This window comes from Lepidothrix coronata, unplaced genomic scaffold, assembly GCF_001604755.1.
Source record: "Lepidothrix coronata isolate B3197 unplaced genomic scaffold, Lepidothrix_coronata-1.0 Scaffold12, whole genome shotgun sequence".
Lineage (NCBI taxonomy): Eukaryota > Metazoa > Chordata > Aves > Passeriformes > Pipridae > Lepidothrix > Lepidothrix coronata.
The window spans coordinates 4955471-4973729 of record NW_016690192.1 but is presented as its reverse complement, the minus strand read 5'-3'; the positions used below and the strand labels follow the sequence as shown (position 1 = coordinate 4973729).

Here is an 18259-nt window from a genome sequence, read left to right as displayed (position 1 = left end):
ATAACTGGCCCTCACAACCCTGAGAGCCACACTGGCTCTGGACAACTCTTTGATGGAGCAGCAATGCTTCTGTCCACAGGGTACCTGTATTCCTGAGGGCTTCAAACAATCCAGGGAGCTTCAAGAATAAGGTGCTATCCACAGGGAAAGAAACTGTGGAAACCCTCCCTTGGTCTGTGTATCTCTGTACATATCAGTGTAGAAGAGCAAAGGCTCCATTTACTTTTGCAAAGGCACAGCCACTTTGCAAAGTAAAAGGCACAAGCAAGGCCTGTTCCTGACAGGGTGTAAGGTATCACCAAAGCACATCCTTCCTCTCCTGTCACATCCTGGGAAGGAGCCTGAAAGAACTGTGGAGTCTGTTTTAACCCACCGACTAAACTACGCCCCGTGGAGGGGAACATTAATTTTTAACCCAACCCAACAGCATTAATGAAGAGGAACAATCACTTAGTCCTACAGTTCCTGTGCAAAGCCGGGTGAGACTCAAGGCCTCATTTCCAAGCACTCACAGCCTACACTTGGTGCCAAATTCTCAATCCAGGCACACACTAGTGCAGCCATTAAGACCCAATTCCCAAAAGGATTCAATGTCAGGCAGAATATTTTCTTTTCCAAGGTCTGGGGCAGTGGGGATCCCTTTTAGAAATGTTCCTCTGGATACTGCACAACAATTGAACAGCATAGGGGCATTCATGCAGCACAGAAAGGTTCTTCATTCAAGAGATTTGAATCTGAAAATGCTTAGAGACACATTGAACTGAAACACTGCAAGCATCAGGATGCAAAATAACCTATGTCATGTGAATACTCAGTTTGCAGATTACCTGTGTGACATGCTGCTGTTCCTGACTCTTGCCTTGTGAAGAATCTTCACCTTGGGGTGTCTCGTGGATTTTTTTCCTCAGAGGTGCTGTTTGCTTCTTTGGAACCACCATATGCTTGTCTTCTCCATCTGATGTGAAGCCTGGGCCTCTCTGCAGGATACTTGGAGCAGCTGATGACATGGTGGTTCCCCTTCTTTTAAGTTGCATGATAAACATCTGTCAGCAAATTGCACCCAGTGGGTGAGGGAGGCAAGGCCTGGGCCTGACTGGCTCCAGTTGGGGCCCTTGGGCAAACTTCACCAAACAGTGAACGGGCTTCTCTTGGACTGGGGAGGGTTTGTCCCTCTGCTGGTGACATGGGCTGGATCAGGACTCAGCAGTGCTTGGCACTGCCAAGTGACTCAGTGTGAAACCTCAGAGGGCAGTTTTACACTGTGCACTTGCTAAACTCTCTCCTGTTGCATTTTTCTGTAACTTCTCGTCATCCAAAGAGCCTAAATTGAAAGTGCCTAAAGCCAAAAACAGTGCTTAACATTAAAATGCCCATCGACCTGCAGCTGAAGAGTGCTAGAACTCCTGAGCTTTAACATTTTACATCTTGGTTCAATTTGAATTAAATTTTAATTTGAGAACTCAACAAGCTGTACAATTTGCTAAGTCTTGCATAACAAAAGGATGGTCAGACAATCTCACTGCAAAATCCTGTACCAGTGTTTGTGTTATCACAGCTGATTTCCCAGACACTGAGATATGGATTTCTTACAGCTCTGCAATGGGAACAGATTTTAAAATGCATAATGTGAAACTGGTAGTAACGCTGTCCTGCAACAGAAATGCAGCTATAAAGTACAACTATTACACGGGGAGAAAAGCATTAAAAAGCCATGTAGGAAATGTGAACAAATCTCCCTGTAACTGTTTTGTACAAGCCCACGTAAGGTACAGAGATTCCTTGAACTTTGTGCATCTACATTCTACACCAAGGCAGTGTGACTGTTTGTTTCCTTTCTAAACTCCATACACTCCTTGTGATCACTAAGCTTGGTACCAGTTCAGCCTGAGGAATCAAGGCCAGTTTGATGATAATGATATAAAAAGCAGGAAGTTTATGGAAACTTTGCTGAAGCTGTTTGTGTGTGTGTTTGTATTGAGCTGCAAAGAGTAGAAGCGCTGGTACAGTGCCAGCCAACCCTGCACATCTGTCCCCATATAATCTGTACATTTGCTATCCATTTGGAGTCTGTGGACTTCTTTTTTACACATTAATTGTATATTGAAATAGATACATTAAAATTTATGAATATTTGTTGTTTACAACACACTGCTCTCCAACTGCTTTTCCCCTCCCTGTATTCCCAGCTGCCATATTTTATCATGCCCTTGAGCTGTGAGCTCTGACACACCACCGTGTCTCAGTCATTTTCTTGCTTGTTTTACTCTTTGTGTTGTGATGTTTCTTCATTTTATTCCCATCAACTTTCATTGTCTTTAATTATGTCCCTGAACTTGTAAAGCTGTTTCTTCTAACAATGGGTACTTTGGAAATGGCAACAATTGCTTTTCCATGAACTACAAGGCAGGAAGTGCATTGTTTCTTTAAAAAAATTACCAGATGTTTTTCAGGACTGACTACGAACATAAAAAAAAAAGCAGAAACTATTATTTTCCAAATATTCCAAGTCCAATTTTTTTATTGTGTGACTTCTGTTTGCATTTAACTGGGAATTACAGCCTATGCCAATGCTAAAGAATGAATTTCTCTCAAGCTAAGGGCATAAGATGGAGTCTACCTACACGAACAGTGACTCTGTGCACTCAAGTCCATCAGAGTGAGTCATGTTGTTCCTTGTGCTGTTCCTGCCAGTCCAAATACAAGCACTGGGGTACCTGCAGATGGTTGTCTTGTGTTCTCTGACTGGAACAGATGAATATTCCTTGTCCCTGGCGTGCAGGGATTATTGACAGGAAATACCCAGTGCTTCACAGCGAAGTGAGTGCATTTTATTTCTCATTAAAAATTAAAATGTATACTTTAATTATAAAAGTATATTTTTAACATGGACGGTACAGTAAGAAGAAATTACCCACATCACACGTGCCTGGAAATTCATTATCCCTGCTGTTCCCAGACTACATCCCTTGGGATCACAAGCTGTTCATGATGGAGCGATACTCCTTCTGATGTTCCACAAGCTTCAAAAATACTTCATATTTCTTGTCATAAAATCTGTGTAAGGAAGTTAATTTCAACAAAGTCCAAGATATGAAGATCTAAACCCCCTGTAATACACACGTTTACTGCCTTCCCTCATCATCAAAGAAACTTTGACTCTTCCCTAATTACACCTTCTGCCGGGATCAGAGCCCTCCCAATGCGCTGCCGGAGCACAGTTTCCACCCAAATGAGTGATTTCAAGCTGCAATTACACCTTTTCCCTACAGCCAGCTTTGCTTCCCAGACAGCTTTTCCCCAGAGTTCTCTGCCATGGGAGTGGGGAGACACTGGCACTGCACAGAATCATTCAGACTGGAAAAGCTCTCCAAGTCCAACTGTTCCCCCAGCACTGCCAAGGCCACCACTAACCCATGTCCCCAAGTACCACATCCACATGTTTTTTAAGCATCTGCAGGGATGGGGACTCGACCAATGCCCTGGGCAGCTGTGCCAGGGCAGGACAACACTTTCCATGAAGGAATTTTCCCTCACATCAATCTAAGTCTTCCCTGACGTAACTTAAGGTCGTTTCCCCCTGTCCTGTCCCTTGTTCCCTGGAGCAGAGCCCGATCCCCACCCGACTCAACCCTCCTGTCAGGGAGTTGCAGAGAGCCAGAAGGTCCCCCCTGAGCCTCCTTTACTCCAGGCCGAGCCCTCCCACCTCCCTCAGCCGCTCCTGGTGCTCCAGACCCTTCCCCAGCTCTGTTCTCTTCCCTGGACACTCAGTGTGTGTCCTGTGGCGAGGGGACCCCCGTGTCCCGCCGTGTCCCGCCGTGTCCCCCCTCCCGGTTCCGGGGCGCGCGGACCCGCTCCCGCCGCCAGGGGGAGCCCGCGCGCCGCCGCCCATGGAATATGGAATCCTTAAAAATGTAACATAAATAACCCCTAAAATATATTATAGTCCTTAAAAATTTAACATAAATAACGCTTAAAATATAATATAATACTTAAAAATATAACAGAAATAATTAAAACTTAATAGAAATAATCCTTAAAAATATAATGTAAACAATCTTAAAAATATAATGTACTATGACACTTAAAAAATCTGGGTGCTCAACACTACTGTCCTTGAACAGGGATATAAAGAGATACACCCCAACTTTCCCAGGGGAACACAACAATCCCAGTGTTACCTTTTGTGCTCGTGGTTGGGCTGCACAACTCTCCCAATTTTCCCCATTTTCACCATGGCCTCCTAGGAAAAGACAAACACAAACTGGAAAAGCCTGTTTTGGTTTAAAATACTTTTTGACGAGAACAAGATGTTTCAAAACCAATCGGAACATTAGTGATGTATTTTGTTTCGGCTGCACGGGCCAGATGGCAGCAAATATGTTCAATCCCATTATATAGTAGTCATGAGAACAAAGCACTGCAGACCCCTCATCACCAAAATCTGTTCCTCTTTCTCACTGGGAGTCCCAGGCGGAACAGACTTATCTTTTATTATTTACAGTAACCAAAGGAAATGTTAAACACTGTGTCCCCAGAGGGGAGCTTCTCAAATAAAATGATACTGTACATCAGATCCCTTAATGGTATTCTGAAAGTATCAGTTCCCTGCAGCAAGGGGGGACTGGAGGGTGCTCCAGAAGCTAAAGGTAACCTGGAAAGGCCTGTTCTGGAGCCCACAACTTCCCTCACACTCTGTAAGAGGCAAACTCTGATCCTCCTCTGCTTTTGGCCAAAACAAAGTCAGATTTTGCAGAACCCCCTAGAGAAGGAGTCTGGGACAGTCACTTACGGAAAGGAGAGAAACGAGTAATTTGGTTCCTCTCCTGATCTCTGTGAGATTCTGATTTTCCATAGATTCTCCTGAACAATCCTCCTGGAAGGAGATACTAACCACTGAAGTTCACAGGGGACCAAGCTCTCAGGAGTGCCAGGAGGCACTCAGTGATTTCACAAGGAGCATCAAAGCAATAGCTTTTAGATGAAAGAATGTTAAAAGCATTAAATATCAGGATTCGAGAATCAGTGTGTGACTAAATCAATGTTCATAGTTTCTAAGCACGACCCTGAAACTGCTCTAATGCAGTGCCTAAGAATCAGGATGAGCCTGGAGAACAGGCAGCCTGTGCTGCTGCTGGAACCTTCCACCCAACTGCTTCAGTTGCATTTTTAGAAGGGTTGGATGATTTTACAGACTGTAATATCTGCTGTAGTGAAATCTGTGCTTTCCACTAATCCAGAACTTCACAGCCAAGGATTTCCTAGAACTTTAGAAGTAGATGAGCAACGTCAGCACAGTGTCACAGCCCAGGGCAGGCAGGGAGGCTCCAAGGATAAGCTCTGCCTGACTGAACCTGCAGTATTACCTGGCATGTTCTGGGAGTGTCCTTTCATCCTGCCAGTCCAAATGTCCCACTAGAACATGGAACACCTACTTTTTACTTTTGTCAACTTCAGGGTGTCGATACTGGATGAAATTGTGGTTCTATAGAAGTAAAAAGACTGCCAGTGTGTGCAGTCAGGATTTTACTCTGCTAGGGCTGCTGATAAACTAGCAGGGAATATTTCTGTGCTCTCATATGCCCATTCTCCTTCCTATGTGCAGAGGTTGATTGTACTTTGATTCCCCAAGAAACACCCTTGAAATAACACTTCCAGCGAGATAGTGTGTTCCTTTCCATGGGACATGTGAGCCTGCTGGCACTGAGAGTCTGCACACCCGCCAGATTAAAATACAGGCATGGAAAGGTTGATATCCTTCCCAGTAAGAGGAACGGGCATTTTATTCCCTGTTGTTTAACAGGTGACGCTGACAACACTTAAGCATTGTCCCTGTTTACAACAGTCAGTCTCTTACAACTCCATTACATGGCCAGCTGGATTTAGAGATACCAACAAAAATGAATGAAGACACAGAAGAAAAGCCTACAAGTAAATGCCAATTCCCTCTGTTACAATGGATACTGATTTTCCATTGTGTCTTACAGAAAATGTAAGGCAAAGCCCCTTGCAGCCCTTTCCCTCACTAATGGAAGAGTCACCTTGCTGAATGGAAATAAAACCAAGACATGTAAAGTGTCTAAACATCCAATCAAACTGAAAGGGAGGGATGGACTTTGCCATTCCCTGCTCCCTGCACACTCAGGCCTGCCTGGGCAGCGTTAACAGACCAGGACACAAACAGCACCACTGCCAGGATATGTCCTGCCTCTGACATAAGTGCTCCACACACTCGTGTTGTGCTTTACTCTGGGGCCTCTTACGCCTTCCAGTGCAGCACAAGCCTTGCTGCTGCTTTGGGCAGTCAGCCAGCTTGGAGATAAACCCATCTCCACACAGGTTTTATTTTTACGCTGTTACTCATCAAACCCCAGGTCTCCTGGGCTGATCCAGGAGAGAACAGGCTCCCCCAGCCATAGGAGGCTGAGGGCATCCCGGCCGGCTCAGGGTCCCTCCACATGTCCCCCCTCCCCACCTGTGCCTCCACTGCCCTGCTGGGGCCCAGCTTCCAGACCAAGTGCTTTGGAGAGTCTTCAAAGGGTGGAACCAAGTCTCCACAAGGCTGCTGAGAGCTTCCCACACTCCCTGTGAAGTCTCCCCAACCCTGAAACCCCTGTACACAGATTCACCATCCTCTGTCGGGCAGCAGGAGAGGGTGTCACCGCTCCCATGGAGAGGTCCCTAAAGGAAATCTGGTCCCTCAAGGCCTGATCTAAACTAGGAAACAGGGCCTGGTCCCCTCATCCAGCCACCTTGAGCTAAGGAGGAAGGTGCCCAAGCAGTGTTTCCAGTTTATCTGCTAAAATACTTTTGTGTTTTTAAATCTACAGAAAATACCCAGATCCTTGAGAATCCACAGTATTAAAGTCTCACAGCAACTACCACAGTTATGTGGAATTAACATGTCAAAAAAATACACAGCCAGCAATTTTCAACAACTCACCCATTCTATGTTGCTCAAAATATCCTAAATTAATTCCCTCTCTTAATTCACATTTCAGTTGTGTGTTTTTCTGTGTTTTAAAGTCAGTTTGGTCATTGTTAGTTTGAACAAAAAACTTTACTCCCAGAGGAGAGTCTTTTCAACAATTTTCTGGGGACAAAGAGGAACAGAACATTGAAAATATGAATTCATAATGAAATGGGAAACAAAGGAACATTAGAATTGCATTACTGAATCGAATCAACCTTGTGCACTGCTCTGTCTCCAACAAAGCCTTAAATATAGCAAAGCGATAATACTGCTGTTCAGAAATAGTTTGTTGGAGGGTTGACATCCAAATCCATAATTCCAGTCACCAAGAATTTCACAATCTTAATTTGAATGACGCTCTATCTTCTTTGTTTGCCAGTCTAGACAGTACAATGAATATAGTGATTTAAAACACAATGAATTCTCTCTTAAAACAAAATATTTTGTAAAATTGCTTTTTAATCATTTCTTTTCTCTCTTTCCATAAAGGCTAAGCTATAAATAACCCCTGAAAGTTCGCATTTGATCATCGTTTCTAAAGGCTGGGCAAGAGGCAAGTGAAGGGTTTACACAGAAAAAAAGAGAGGCACTGTGGAGCAGGAATAAAGGGATGCATTCATGATTTCTAACCTTTTGTTGGAGTGTCAACGCTGAGACAGATACAAGGCAGTAAACACTCTGCTCTCCATGGAGAGAGTCAGTCCAACAGGGTTACCCTGCCCGGGACAGAAGGAACAGGCCCAGGGAACCAAACTCTCCAAGGCCACCAAGACTTCAGAACAAGGTGCCATTTTGCTGCTGGGAAGATCATTCAAATCCACTTGGTGCTGGTGGTTGAATTCAGCTCTCCAGCACCATCTCTCCAGCAGGGGATAAATTGAGAAATCCAGGGTAGAGCCTCAACAGGCAGTGGATCTCCCAGGGAATCCCTACTGGAAACCAGGGAAAACCTTGTCTCCTGTGGAGACCCCACTTTGACACAGCAACTAGAAGCTGTACATTTCAACTGTTTTCCCTTCAGTAATGGGAAGGAAAAGGTTTTTAACCCTGTGTGGCCACAGTGCAGCAAGTTACTCTATCATACCAGGAGGCACCAGGACAAGCCCATCAGCCTGGCATGGGAGCCCACAGGAGGAGCACACAAGGAATAGCTTTAGACTGGGAGCCTGTGATTCCTTACCTCATGGGATCCTCCAAGAGCTGCCTCAGAGCACCCAGCACCATCCTGCCCATCCTACAAGAAGAGTCCATCTTCCTTGGGACTACAGAAGGAGCCATGGAAGATCAGCCCATTTGTGAATAGTCCCCAAGTCTCGTTTTCAGTAGTGACCCAAGGACTTACGTGGCTGAGTATTACTGAAAATAAATGGGATGTAGGCCCTTAAATGAGAAGTCAGATTCAGGGATGTCAGTCTTGGCTAAGAATGTGCAGTAATAAAATGCCATTGAAATGAATGAGCTGGGAACATCAGTCCCTTGAAGAAACTGGGGGGTTGCTTTATTTAGGTACTTTAAAATTGTATCCAAAGTTAGATGGATATTTCCAGCACAAGTGCAATTTCCCAGATGTGTTCTCTCCACTTAAGTCATTTCAATAATCCCAAGAAATGTTTGGATTTTTACCTGGCATAGTTATTAACAATAAAAACCCACATATCATTTAAAGCTTTCCTGTACAATTTCAGTGGCTGAAAGCACCGGGCTGCACATACAGCAAAGCACCAAACTGTGGGGACACGATGCTCCCACTCAGGCCAGTCTCGACTGCCCAGTGTTCCTGTACAGCTTTCCTGTCACAGATCCAGCAGCACAGGAAAATAATGTAAAAGTTGCCCTATTCACAATACGCTGAAATGCAGGAATATTCTTCCCACCAGACCTGTGCTGACTTGAGGATTCAGCAGGTGTAACAACCTTCAAACTAACAGATTTTCTTTACACTTCTAGTCCTCACAGCAAATACAATAAATAATGCCACATATAATAATTTTAACTGTTCTTTGTCAGTGAAGAACCTCCCTCTCACTCATCTCTATTCCACACACATAAGCTCAGACTAACAGATGCTCTTTAGCATCATTTTAAGAAGTCCAGTCACAGATATATTTGGATTTGAGAGGAATAAATAGATTTCTTGAAATGCTGATGTTCAAGAAACACTCCTAAATTTTTCTAAGAATTTTAAGTAAGGCTGCTATTTCTTTATATGCTTTTATTTAGGGATTACTTGTTCCATAGCCTGGAGATGCAAAATCCATCTTATCTACGCTTACAGGAGTTACATGAATGTATTTCTGTAACACAGGCCTAGCAGAACATTACTTTTTAGTGGTATATGACTGCATGAAGAAAGCATGTGATGGACCATATACAGTATTTTTCTAGTGTTTTTTTTTCCCCCCCTTAAATTTGTTTGAGTTATAGGGGCAGATCTTGGCAGCGTGCACAAAGCCCAGAATCTGTAACTCAATTCTCTGTGGTATTCTGAATGGAGTGAGCCAAGTTTTAAAACACATTATGGATAAATATTAGAGCTGAACAAAAATTTCACACCTAAGACCAAAGTGTGAAAATTTGGCTTTGATTCATTTAGTGAAAAGGTGGAAAATTTCACACAAGCTTGTATTTTCCTTTTGCTCTGATCCAACATTGATTTCTGGGTCCATATCAAACCTCAGAGAGAAAAAGTGTTTCTGTCTGTCTGTGTCTGTGTACGTGAGACTGCAGAGGAGGAGGGAGAAGGGGATGGAAGGATGGAGGTCCAGCAGGACACCAGCTCAGGACTTGAGTTTGAATTTGTCTTTCAGGAAAAGTTACTGGCCTTTTGAACCTCATTATCCATATGTTCAGTAACAGGTTTGTTGCAAACTGTCACTGTTGTGGAAGGGAATCAGGCAGGTAGCTTAGAAGAAGCCCAACATTATTCTATCTTTCAACCATCCAACCTGAGTTGACAGAGGCCAACTGGATGGATCCTCAGTACTGAGACAAGGTGGTTTTCTGGTTCAAACACTGAATCAGGATCCATAAAGTTTCCACAAATTCCCCGAGTTATTTGGGACGTGTAATTTACTCTTTTAATTTTCACTGATTTTTCAGTAATTCCTCTCTCTGAAATACGCTGTGCCCTGTTTCCCCAGTTTGCTTTGTCCCTAATTTTGCACTGTGAGTGGTACACGGAGTTCTTACCCTACTGCACCTTCTACATCTCACTAAAGCACAGATCACTCAACCTGTCCTGTACCATCAGAGCACAGTTTTCACTCCTTAGCATCAGGGACAAGGACAAATGGAAGAGAGCTCCTGAGAGCAGAGACAAGTGCAGGTGAGGTCACAGCACCACTTCTACCTCCAGAGCACTGACTTTGCCTCAGTGGCTACAGGGTGCCAGACAGGCTGTGGTCACTGAGTGCCCCACAGAGCTCCAGCCAGTCTGGGCAGCCATGGGCACAGCCCTAAGAGGAGCAGCAATGGCAGGGCAGCTGCTGTGAGGGTGCCTGGCCATGCCAGCAATGATATTAATGACTTATTCCACAGCCCAAATTTAGAATGGGATGAGGATCAGCTATGATTGCCACATCATCTATCAGCTGGAAACTATCTTTGGGTCTAAGCTCCAGCCACACTGCTACTAAATATAGGTTGGTTAGTTGTTGATTTGCCTCTGCCCTCTCCCAAGTTGCCTTTGACTATCAAATAATTAAGCAGTTTGCTTTGTGAGGGCTCCGTTGCTGGCACCTCTCAGTGCCCAAAGCTGCCTGGACGCCAACTTGACGGCTTAGCAAGGGTTTCGGCTTACCCAGGCAATGGAAAGAGCCCAAGTGTTCAGCTCCTGTTTCAGCCTCACAGATTGCTGGCACTGGGTGCCATGAATCAACAGTCTGGGGGCAACATTCAAGCAGGCTGGGGCAGGGTTTAGCTGTTCTTACCCTGACATGAGCTTGTACAGCTTATCCATGAAGTGAGTGTTCACTCCCCAGCGTCTGTGTGTGGAGATCCTGGGGCCTCTTTGCCGGTCCCACGCTGTGGGTGGCAATGCCACAGCTGGCACAGGCTCCTGACTCCAGCACCACCTGGCACAGACAGCACACTTCCCTCACCCCCTTCTGAGGTGGAATAAATTCGTTAACCACACACAGCATAGCTGTCAGAGTAGACTGAGGTTTGTCCGTATAAACCACATGAAAATATATCGATTTAACCCACTTTTTAGGCTTGGCAATGTTATGCTGACAGGCAGCTGTGTTTAACAGGACACGAACTCACCTGGGAGTCACGAGATTCCTCCATCAGCTCCCAGCGCAGGGCACTCCTATAATAGCCTTACCCAACTTCTGGGGATGGAGTAAACTAATCCTGGCACGCTGCTCCTCTGCACAACCTGCAACAAGTGGTTTTGCTTCTCTGGCTCCCTTCTCCTTTACAGCCTCAGCTTACAGCACCTGTCCCAATGCTTTCACTCTCAGTTTTAGATGGTAGAACCTTTGGGGCAGGCAGGGCAGGTGTGTGGTTCCACAGACATGGTGCAGGTTTTGCACAACAAAACAAAGCAGTTCTCCCTGTGGGGTGGTGAGGCCCTGGCACAGGGCGTTCTGTCCCTGGAAGTCTTCAAGGCCAGGTTGGACGGGGCTTGGAGCAACCTGGTCTAGTGAAAGGTGTCCCTGCCCAAACCATTCTGAGATTCCACGATTTGGACAGGGAAGGATAAAACAGAGAAGCTGAGGATCAAGCATCCACACAGGATATCCTGATGCCTGGCTGTGACTTGACACAATATTTAGGTGAACTGCACCACTTCCTTCAGGGTGCAAAATTCAGATTTATTCAGCTGATTTCTTTCCACGTTCACACTGAACATACAGCTTTCCTCGCCTTTAGTCACCGAGTTCAAACTTTTATTTGCCATCTGGCAATGGATTGGGATTTACTGGGGGGAGGGGATAGGAAAGGGGCTTTTTTTTCTTTTTTTTTTTTTTTTTTTGCATCTGTATTTGCTTTATGAGCTATGGCTAAGGCATCATTTACACATGGGGACCTGGATCGGGTTCTCTCAATTCTTTCCATATGTTCACTTATGCTGTCAAAACATTTTTTCGATCTAATTAATCCGTCTCTCTGTTCATTTCCCCACTCGGTGGGTTTGAGCATTTTTGGGGTATCTAGCAGGGATTTTGTCATAAAACCAACTTCTCCCTATACTTTGCTTTAGGGTTACTCCATTGCAAAAACAAAATTCTTTGCAACATTTCACTCTAATTATTTTTTCCCTGTTTCCAGCTCTAGCTGAGGAGACTTTCCCTTTCCCCTCATCTTTCAAAAACACTCTTTGCTGTGCTCCAGTGTCTACCTGAGGTTAATGAGGGAAATCCCTGCTGTGAGTTTTCATTTGGGATTATTTTTTATGTATTTAATCTGATACGTGATTTACTATTAAAAAAACTGTACCTCAGAAATATGCTTAAATTTTGCCCAATCTGGACTGCATTTGGGAAATCACCCTGGACAGGGGCTCATAAAAAATGAGAGACCTTTAGAAAAAAAGTCTTTCACTACTGTATACGAAAGGTTGAGATGTTAAACAGTGGGTAAAACTTCATTAAAATATGAAGAAAGCATTTCTAGGAACCTTACAGATATTCTATGTCCAACAAAAAACTGACGTTTAATTTACGAGAAAACTGGTATTTTATTGTGAAGCAAAGCCTAGAGAAGGCAGCTGTCCATGGCACAAGGCATTTGCTTTCCTTGCCACAATTGCTACAGAGAAAGGGTCAGCAACCTTTTGTAGCAAACTGCTCCAGAAAGTATTTTTCTTTCCCAAATTAGAGGTTACAAGTGACTAAACTAAGTGAGGCTGAAGCAAGGCACACTCATCATGGCAGCGGGTGATGACCTTTAAAGGTCTCTTCCAACCCAAACCATTCTATGATTCTATGACCAGCTGATGATATTTTTTCTGTTAAAAACTGAACACCCTTTCTTCTTCAGGGCTGGAAATCAGAGGCAGCCAGGGATGAGAAGCTACTGCTCTCATTTGCTCTTCTGCCACTAGAACTGTCCTCTAAGAAGAGTGCTGTTTCTAGAAAAGCACTTTAATGCTGGATACATATTACTAAACAATTTCAGGAGGCTCTTGACTCCTTAAACACCTGGGAAGCCTGGTCTGACAGATGGGATGGCCAGTCTGTTGCAAAATGTGCTCTAACAGCAGCAAGGGAGACTCTCAACTTGCCCTGTAGGATTCTGTGGACACAGAATTCAGGGAGATTTATGAGAAACTGTAACAGTCACATCAGAATGGGTGTTCTGCTCCCCTCGCACCTAAAAACTTTGGCTTGTATCTCTTACAGACCATTGGGAAATGGTAAATATAGTTTTCTTTATAATTAAAACTTCTCTGTCAGCAGGAGCCTCTCTATATGCAAACCTGTCTGTGCACTGCAATCACATTTATTGCACAGAAAACCTGTAGGCACCAACTTGAACAAACTAATTTGGAATAAACTATTCTTGCTGATAAATTTCCAGTTACCCTTATCACCACTCTGGGTATCTGACATTTTTCTACACAAAGCCAAACCCAAGGGCTATAAATTCCCACCTGCTCCAGAGCCATAGAAGAGCCTTTGATGACAGTAATATTGCAAAATCTCTCTTAATGAGCAAATCCAAACCTGCCACCCAGAACTGCCAGGGAACAGCACAGAATCCTTCCAGAGGGATGTTCTCGCAACACCCAGCCAGTCACCATTCCTACTTTTACTTTGTTGTCCCATCCTATTTCCCAGTTTTTAAGAATCCCCAGTGAGCTGCACCGTGTGGCTCCTGTTTCCAAGCAAACCTTGCCCTTTCAGTCACTTCAGTGAGAAATCTCACTGCTCCTGAAGTGCTTATGAGGGAAAACTCTTCCCAGCACAACTTCTGTGACTGTAAGGAGGGCAGCTGGATTCATTGGCTCCTGAATTTTAACCCTGGACAAGTCACACAAGCCTTCTGCATCTCAGTTTCTCATGTATTCCATGACAATAACACCACTAGACTAATATCACTCAGGAGGAAAACCTGGCCAATGTGGGACACAACTGAAGTAAAAACACTTTGTGCTTCACAATTCAGCTGATCCTAAGAATTGAGCCAATTCCTGCTGCTGAGGATCTGTCCTTTTATTTAAAGACAGCAAGCTGGGAAAAGAGATGAATAGCAGAGACTCAAATGGCTCATGGAGCTTTTCACTGGTAGGTCACCGAACAGAACCTCAGCGAGGTCAGTGAGTGTTTGGAGCTATCATGGTATGCCAGCTTTTTATAGTGTCCTTTGCAAAGGGGATTTATTGGTTTCAAATTAATTTCTCTTGTATGCAGCTTTCACAACATGAAACCCTCCATTGTTACAGCTCAGTCACTGTTAACCCTTCGCAACACTCCCCAAGGGAAGCGGCTGCCACCACCTGAACACCTGCCTTTTAAAATCACACTTGAAGTGTCCTAACTGTGAACTGAGGCTGGGTGACCTCAAAGAGCCTTTCCCAGCCACGGGTAGAGGCACAGCCCTGCAAGGAAAGTTGCAGTGCAGCTGCACATACTGTTCCTCACCCGTGCATAAATTGGGAAAGGCAGAGCCTGGCTCTGCGGGTTGTTCTTTGCTCCCCACGGGGACTCTGCAGCCTCTGCTCGTGGAGAGAGATAAGTGTGTGCTGGCACCATCATGGGCCTATTCTTTGCAGAAAGTACTTTCTGAAAGCAAAAAAAAAAAAAGCAAAACAGAAGAAGCAAAAATGAACAACTCCATCATTATCTAATGTGCTGAGATCTCGGCAGAGATCATCTCAAAGATCCATATTGTTTACAGCAGCTGATGAGTCTCACAAGTGCTGGAGCTGTGCTCTCGCTTAAAGTGCTAACATATTTACAGTTTTCAATCCTGTCCTTAGCACTTATCTGTCATTTCAAGATGAATGCTCCTTTTGTACAGCCTAATCACTTGCACGAATACTCCACCAGCTCAAAATCCCAGATTTGTTTCGCTTTTCCATTAGCGGCAATTCCGTACCTTGGAAATTGCTTAATGGAGCAAATCTGAAAAAAAAAAGCTACTTTTTGTTCAAAGGTATTTCTTCATCTGTGACAAGTCTAGAGTGAGGGGAAATATATTAAATTACTTTTATCTGATGAAAGTCTTAATTTTACAGTACACCTTTCTAAACACACTTAACCATTCTGCTCTGGCTTGGTTATTGGTATTGGAATAATCAGTGAAGATCTATATAAGATTAGACTGGTTCAGCAACAGATCTAACTAAAGCCTTGATAAGTAGCCATCTTCTCATGCTCAACAATCTTTATATATAATATGTAAAAAATTTGGTAGGATCCCATTCTGTGCCCTCTTCTCCCAACAAACAGCAGGACCATGTGCAACTGGAAAGCTGTCAGTCATTTTTACAGGAATAGAAGGAATGTGGGTCACTCTACAGCTCAGTAACTTAATTTAAAAGAATATAACCCAGACATACAAGAAAAAGGATACAGTTCTAACAAGGAGGTCTTATCCTGCTCAGTGTTTTAGATTACACTCCCTGGGTTACCGGCCTGTCACAAACAAATTTCAGATGCAAATTGGAGAATGCTCAGCAAAGCAATATGCATCTGTGGTTTCTGGTAATGCTGGTCCCACTACAGTCAAAAAAGGATAACAATTGATTTTCAGAAGTCTCCAAAAATGTCTTTAACTGCAGTTTAGAAGGCTCCATACTTGAGCAAAAAGAGCACCCAGTCCCTTGGTTACATGCTGGACAAGGCATGAGATGTCTAAAACGACAGGCCTGGGAATGAAAATGCTGCTCTGGAATTAGCCTTTGTTGTTCCTAAGGAATTGCCAATACAAACCATGGGTGAATTTGTGCTTTAAAGGATGTGGTCAACCATTCCTGCCCAAATATTTTCAAAAAACAAGAATTCTGCATATAAAGTGCATTTTTCACATTGAGCATTTCGGTGCAGATGTATAACACAACCTTTAAAAGTCCTGAATGCTGTAAATACTAAAAATTGATATAAAAATCAGAGCCATGCCATACTACATAGGCCATCTTTCATATTATATTCATAGCCATGTAAATTATCACAAATAATAAAACTGCCGTTCTAAAGTGAGATTTGAAGTCAAAAGATGTTCCAATTATGTGTAACAGTGTTGTCAGTCTCCAGCCTTTCCATTCTGATTTATTTTAATCCCCCAGAGCAACACCATTAACATCATCATAGATTTTCCTTGCACTTTTCATTCTATCACCTTTAGTGTACCTATAAACTCCACCTCTGAGGTACTTAAACATCACTAAATCTGCTTCACAAATCAGATGGATTAAGAGCAAAGCTAAACAACTTGCCCAAAGACATAGACAGAACCAGTGCTTGAATTGTGAATAAAAACTACTTACTCTGACTCTCGAGTTAGGTAACATATTGTTTTCTCATTGCCAAATTCTGCTTTTATTTATACTGAGGTAAACTCAGAATAACTTAGTTATGCTGCAGTAGTTTATGTTAGATTTGAACTAGCACAGAGTGTCTCCCATTACCAGGCTGTCAATAAGAACTACTTTGGCAAACACAGATTTTTTTTTTTCCCTGTGTCACTATGAAATAAGCCACTACATTTTACTGGGTATTTGTTTGATCTGGAAAGCCAGGCAATTCAGTCCTTATCTCCAGGACATTAAACAAGCCTGTGATTTGAGGTGTCTAGTAGTTCTGGGCATTCATATCTGTTCATACTCAAGGAGTTACAATAGGAACAGGGATGCTGATAAACCAAGAAAATCACTTCTTCCTTAACCCTTACTACTAATGCTATAAAAAATCCAGCATGGGTGGAATATGGGCAAAAACCTCTCCACCCTGAAGTCCTACTGCTTTGTTGCAGATGTAAGGTAGCATCTACCCATAGGAGGGTTCCCTGCTTTCTAAAGTTACACTCCAAAGAATGGCAAACACCATCATTCAGAAAAATTGAGACAGATACAAAACACATCAAAAAATTGTGGATGGGAGGAAAATTGGGCAGGGAAGTGGAAAGGCAGGGGAATGACATGCTGGTGTGAGGGAGATGCTGTGTAATTAGCCACTAGAGGGAACAAGAGTCATGCTCTTAATTAAGGTGCAGCCACTTTTAGCAGGGGGTCTGAGGGTTATCCTTGACCAGAGAAGCTGGATGAGGGGTTTGAATCCTTTCCCTGTAAACCCTGCATTGGGACAAAGCTTTTTTTGCTCTTTGGCTGTGTTTCATTTTCCCCTTTCAGATCTCCATAGACTTTGGCACAAGCAGGGAACAAGACTTGAAGAATTCATAGATCTTTCATATTTTATAGCTGCAATTAACTATTTTTTTTTGCACCTGAACCACCTGGTAAAAATATTTAAACAAAAACCTGGGAGGAAAAGGGAGGAGACAAAGGGAGAGGATGAAAAATAAAATAAAAATGGTAAAAGAGGCAAAGCTGTATTTTTCAGACAGTGTACACTTTGGGGTTGGTTCTTTTAAAGGAGAAGGGAAGAAAAATCACCTGCAGCTCATTGCAAACAGTGTGAGAAATGTGGAGCGATGCTCTGCTGGTATCATTAGACAGAGAGGGATGGCAAGGACCTGCATCCCCCCTTTTGCCTGCTGACCTGCTCAACTGGAGCCACAGGAGTAAAATGAATGAGGCAAAAAGTAAAAGCCCCGCTTGCACCACTTTTTCTCTGCTGCTGCTGAGGACACAGACCTATTCAACAGCATGGCTGGGACTGAATCGCAGACAAACAATCTTTTTATTACCATAAAAATGACAAATAAGTAATAGTTACAGCCTGTAAACACAAGACTCAAATTAAATAGAGTTCTAAGTGGCAAATGTAAGTGGAAGCAGGATCCCACTCCTATTAGAGCCGGCTCAGGCTAAGGAGTATCAGATGTTACTCGGGCCTTAGAAGGCCCGAGACATAAACTATGTGTGTAAAAGAAGTCAAATGACTCATGACCAGAGTTTGTTTTAACATAAATGACTTCTTCTGGCTCTTTGCTTTTAGAGACTTGCCATTTTCAGACCCTGCACAGCTACCCCAGGCAGCTGGCTACCTCAGCCCGTGCCCTTCATTTTGTGTATAAAACGCTGGCATTTACAAACTCATATTCCTCTGGCTGAGGGAGGGCAGTTTATTTTAGCTCTGTGATCGGTGCCATCATAAATCTCTTCTCTTCCAGTCCAAGAACACTGGCACAGCCCAATCAGGGCTGGAAATGTGTGGG

The 18259-nt window shown here is 43.6% G+C and overlaps 1 protein-coding gene across 15 annotated transcripts in view; it reads right to left on the bottom strand.

The window, feature by feature from the left end:
* FGGY (FGGY carbohydrate kinase domain containing) overlaps positions 1-18259 on the bottom strand; it is a 148919-nt gene that overhangs the window by 14503 nt on the left and 116157 nt on the right. For 13 of the 15 annotated variants that reach the window (XR_001873239.1, XM_017805485.1, XM_017805484.1 and 10 more), the window contains 2 exons: positions 4179-4240; positions 828-1020 (listed from right to left, as the gene is read on the bottom strand). Coding sequence is in view for 13 of the 15 variants with exons in the window: in XM_017805485.1 (XP_017660974.1) it covers positions 828-1020; positions 4179-4240 (255 nt within the window). In the remaining 2 variants the exon portion in view is untranslated. Of the gene's footprint in view, positions 1-827; positions 1044-2806; positions 3055-4178; positions 4241-18259 lie in introns of those variants that run through there. The other 2 variants (XR_001873240.1, XM_017805496.1) reach the window with 2 other exon arrangements.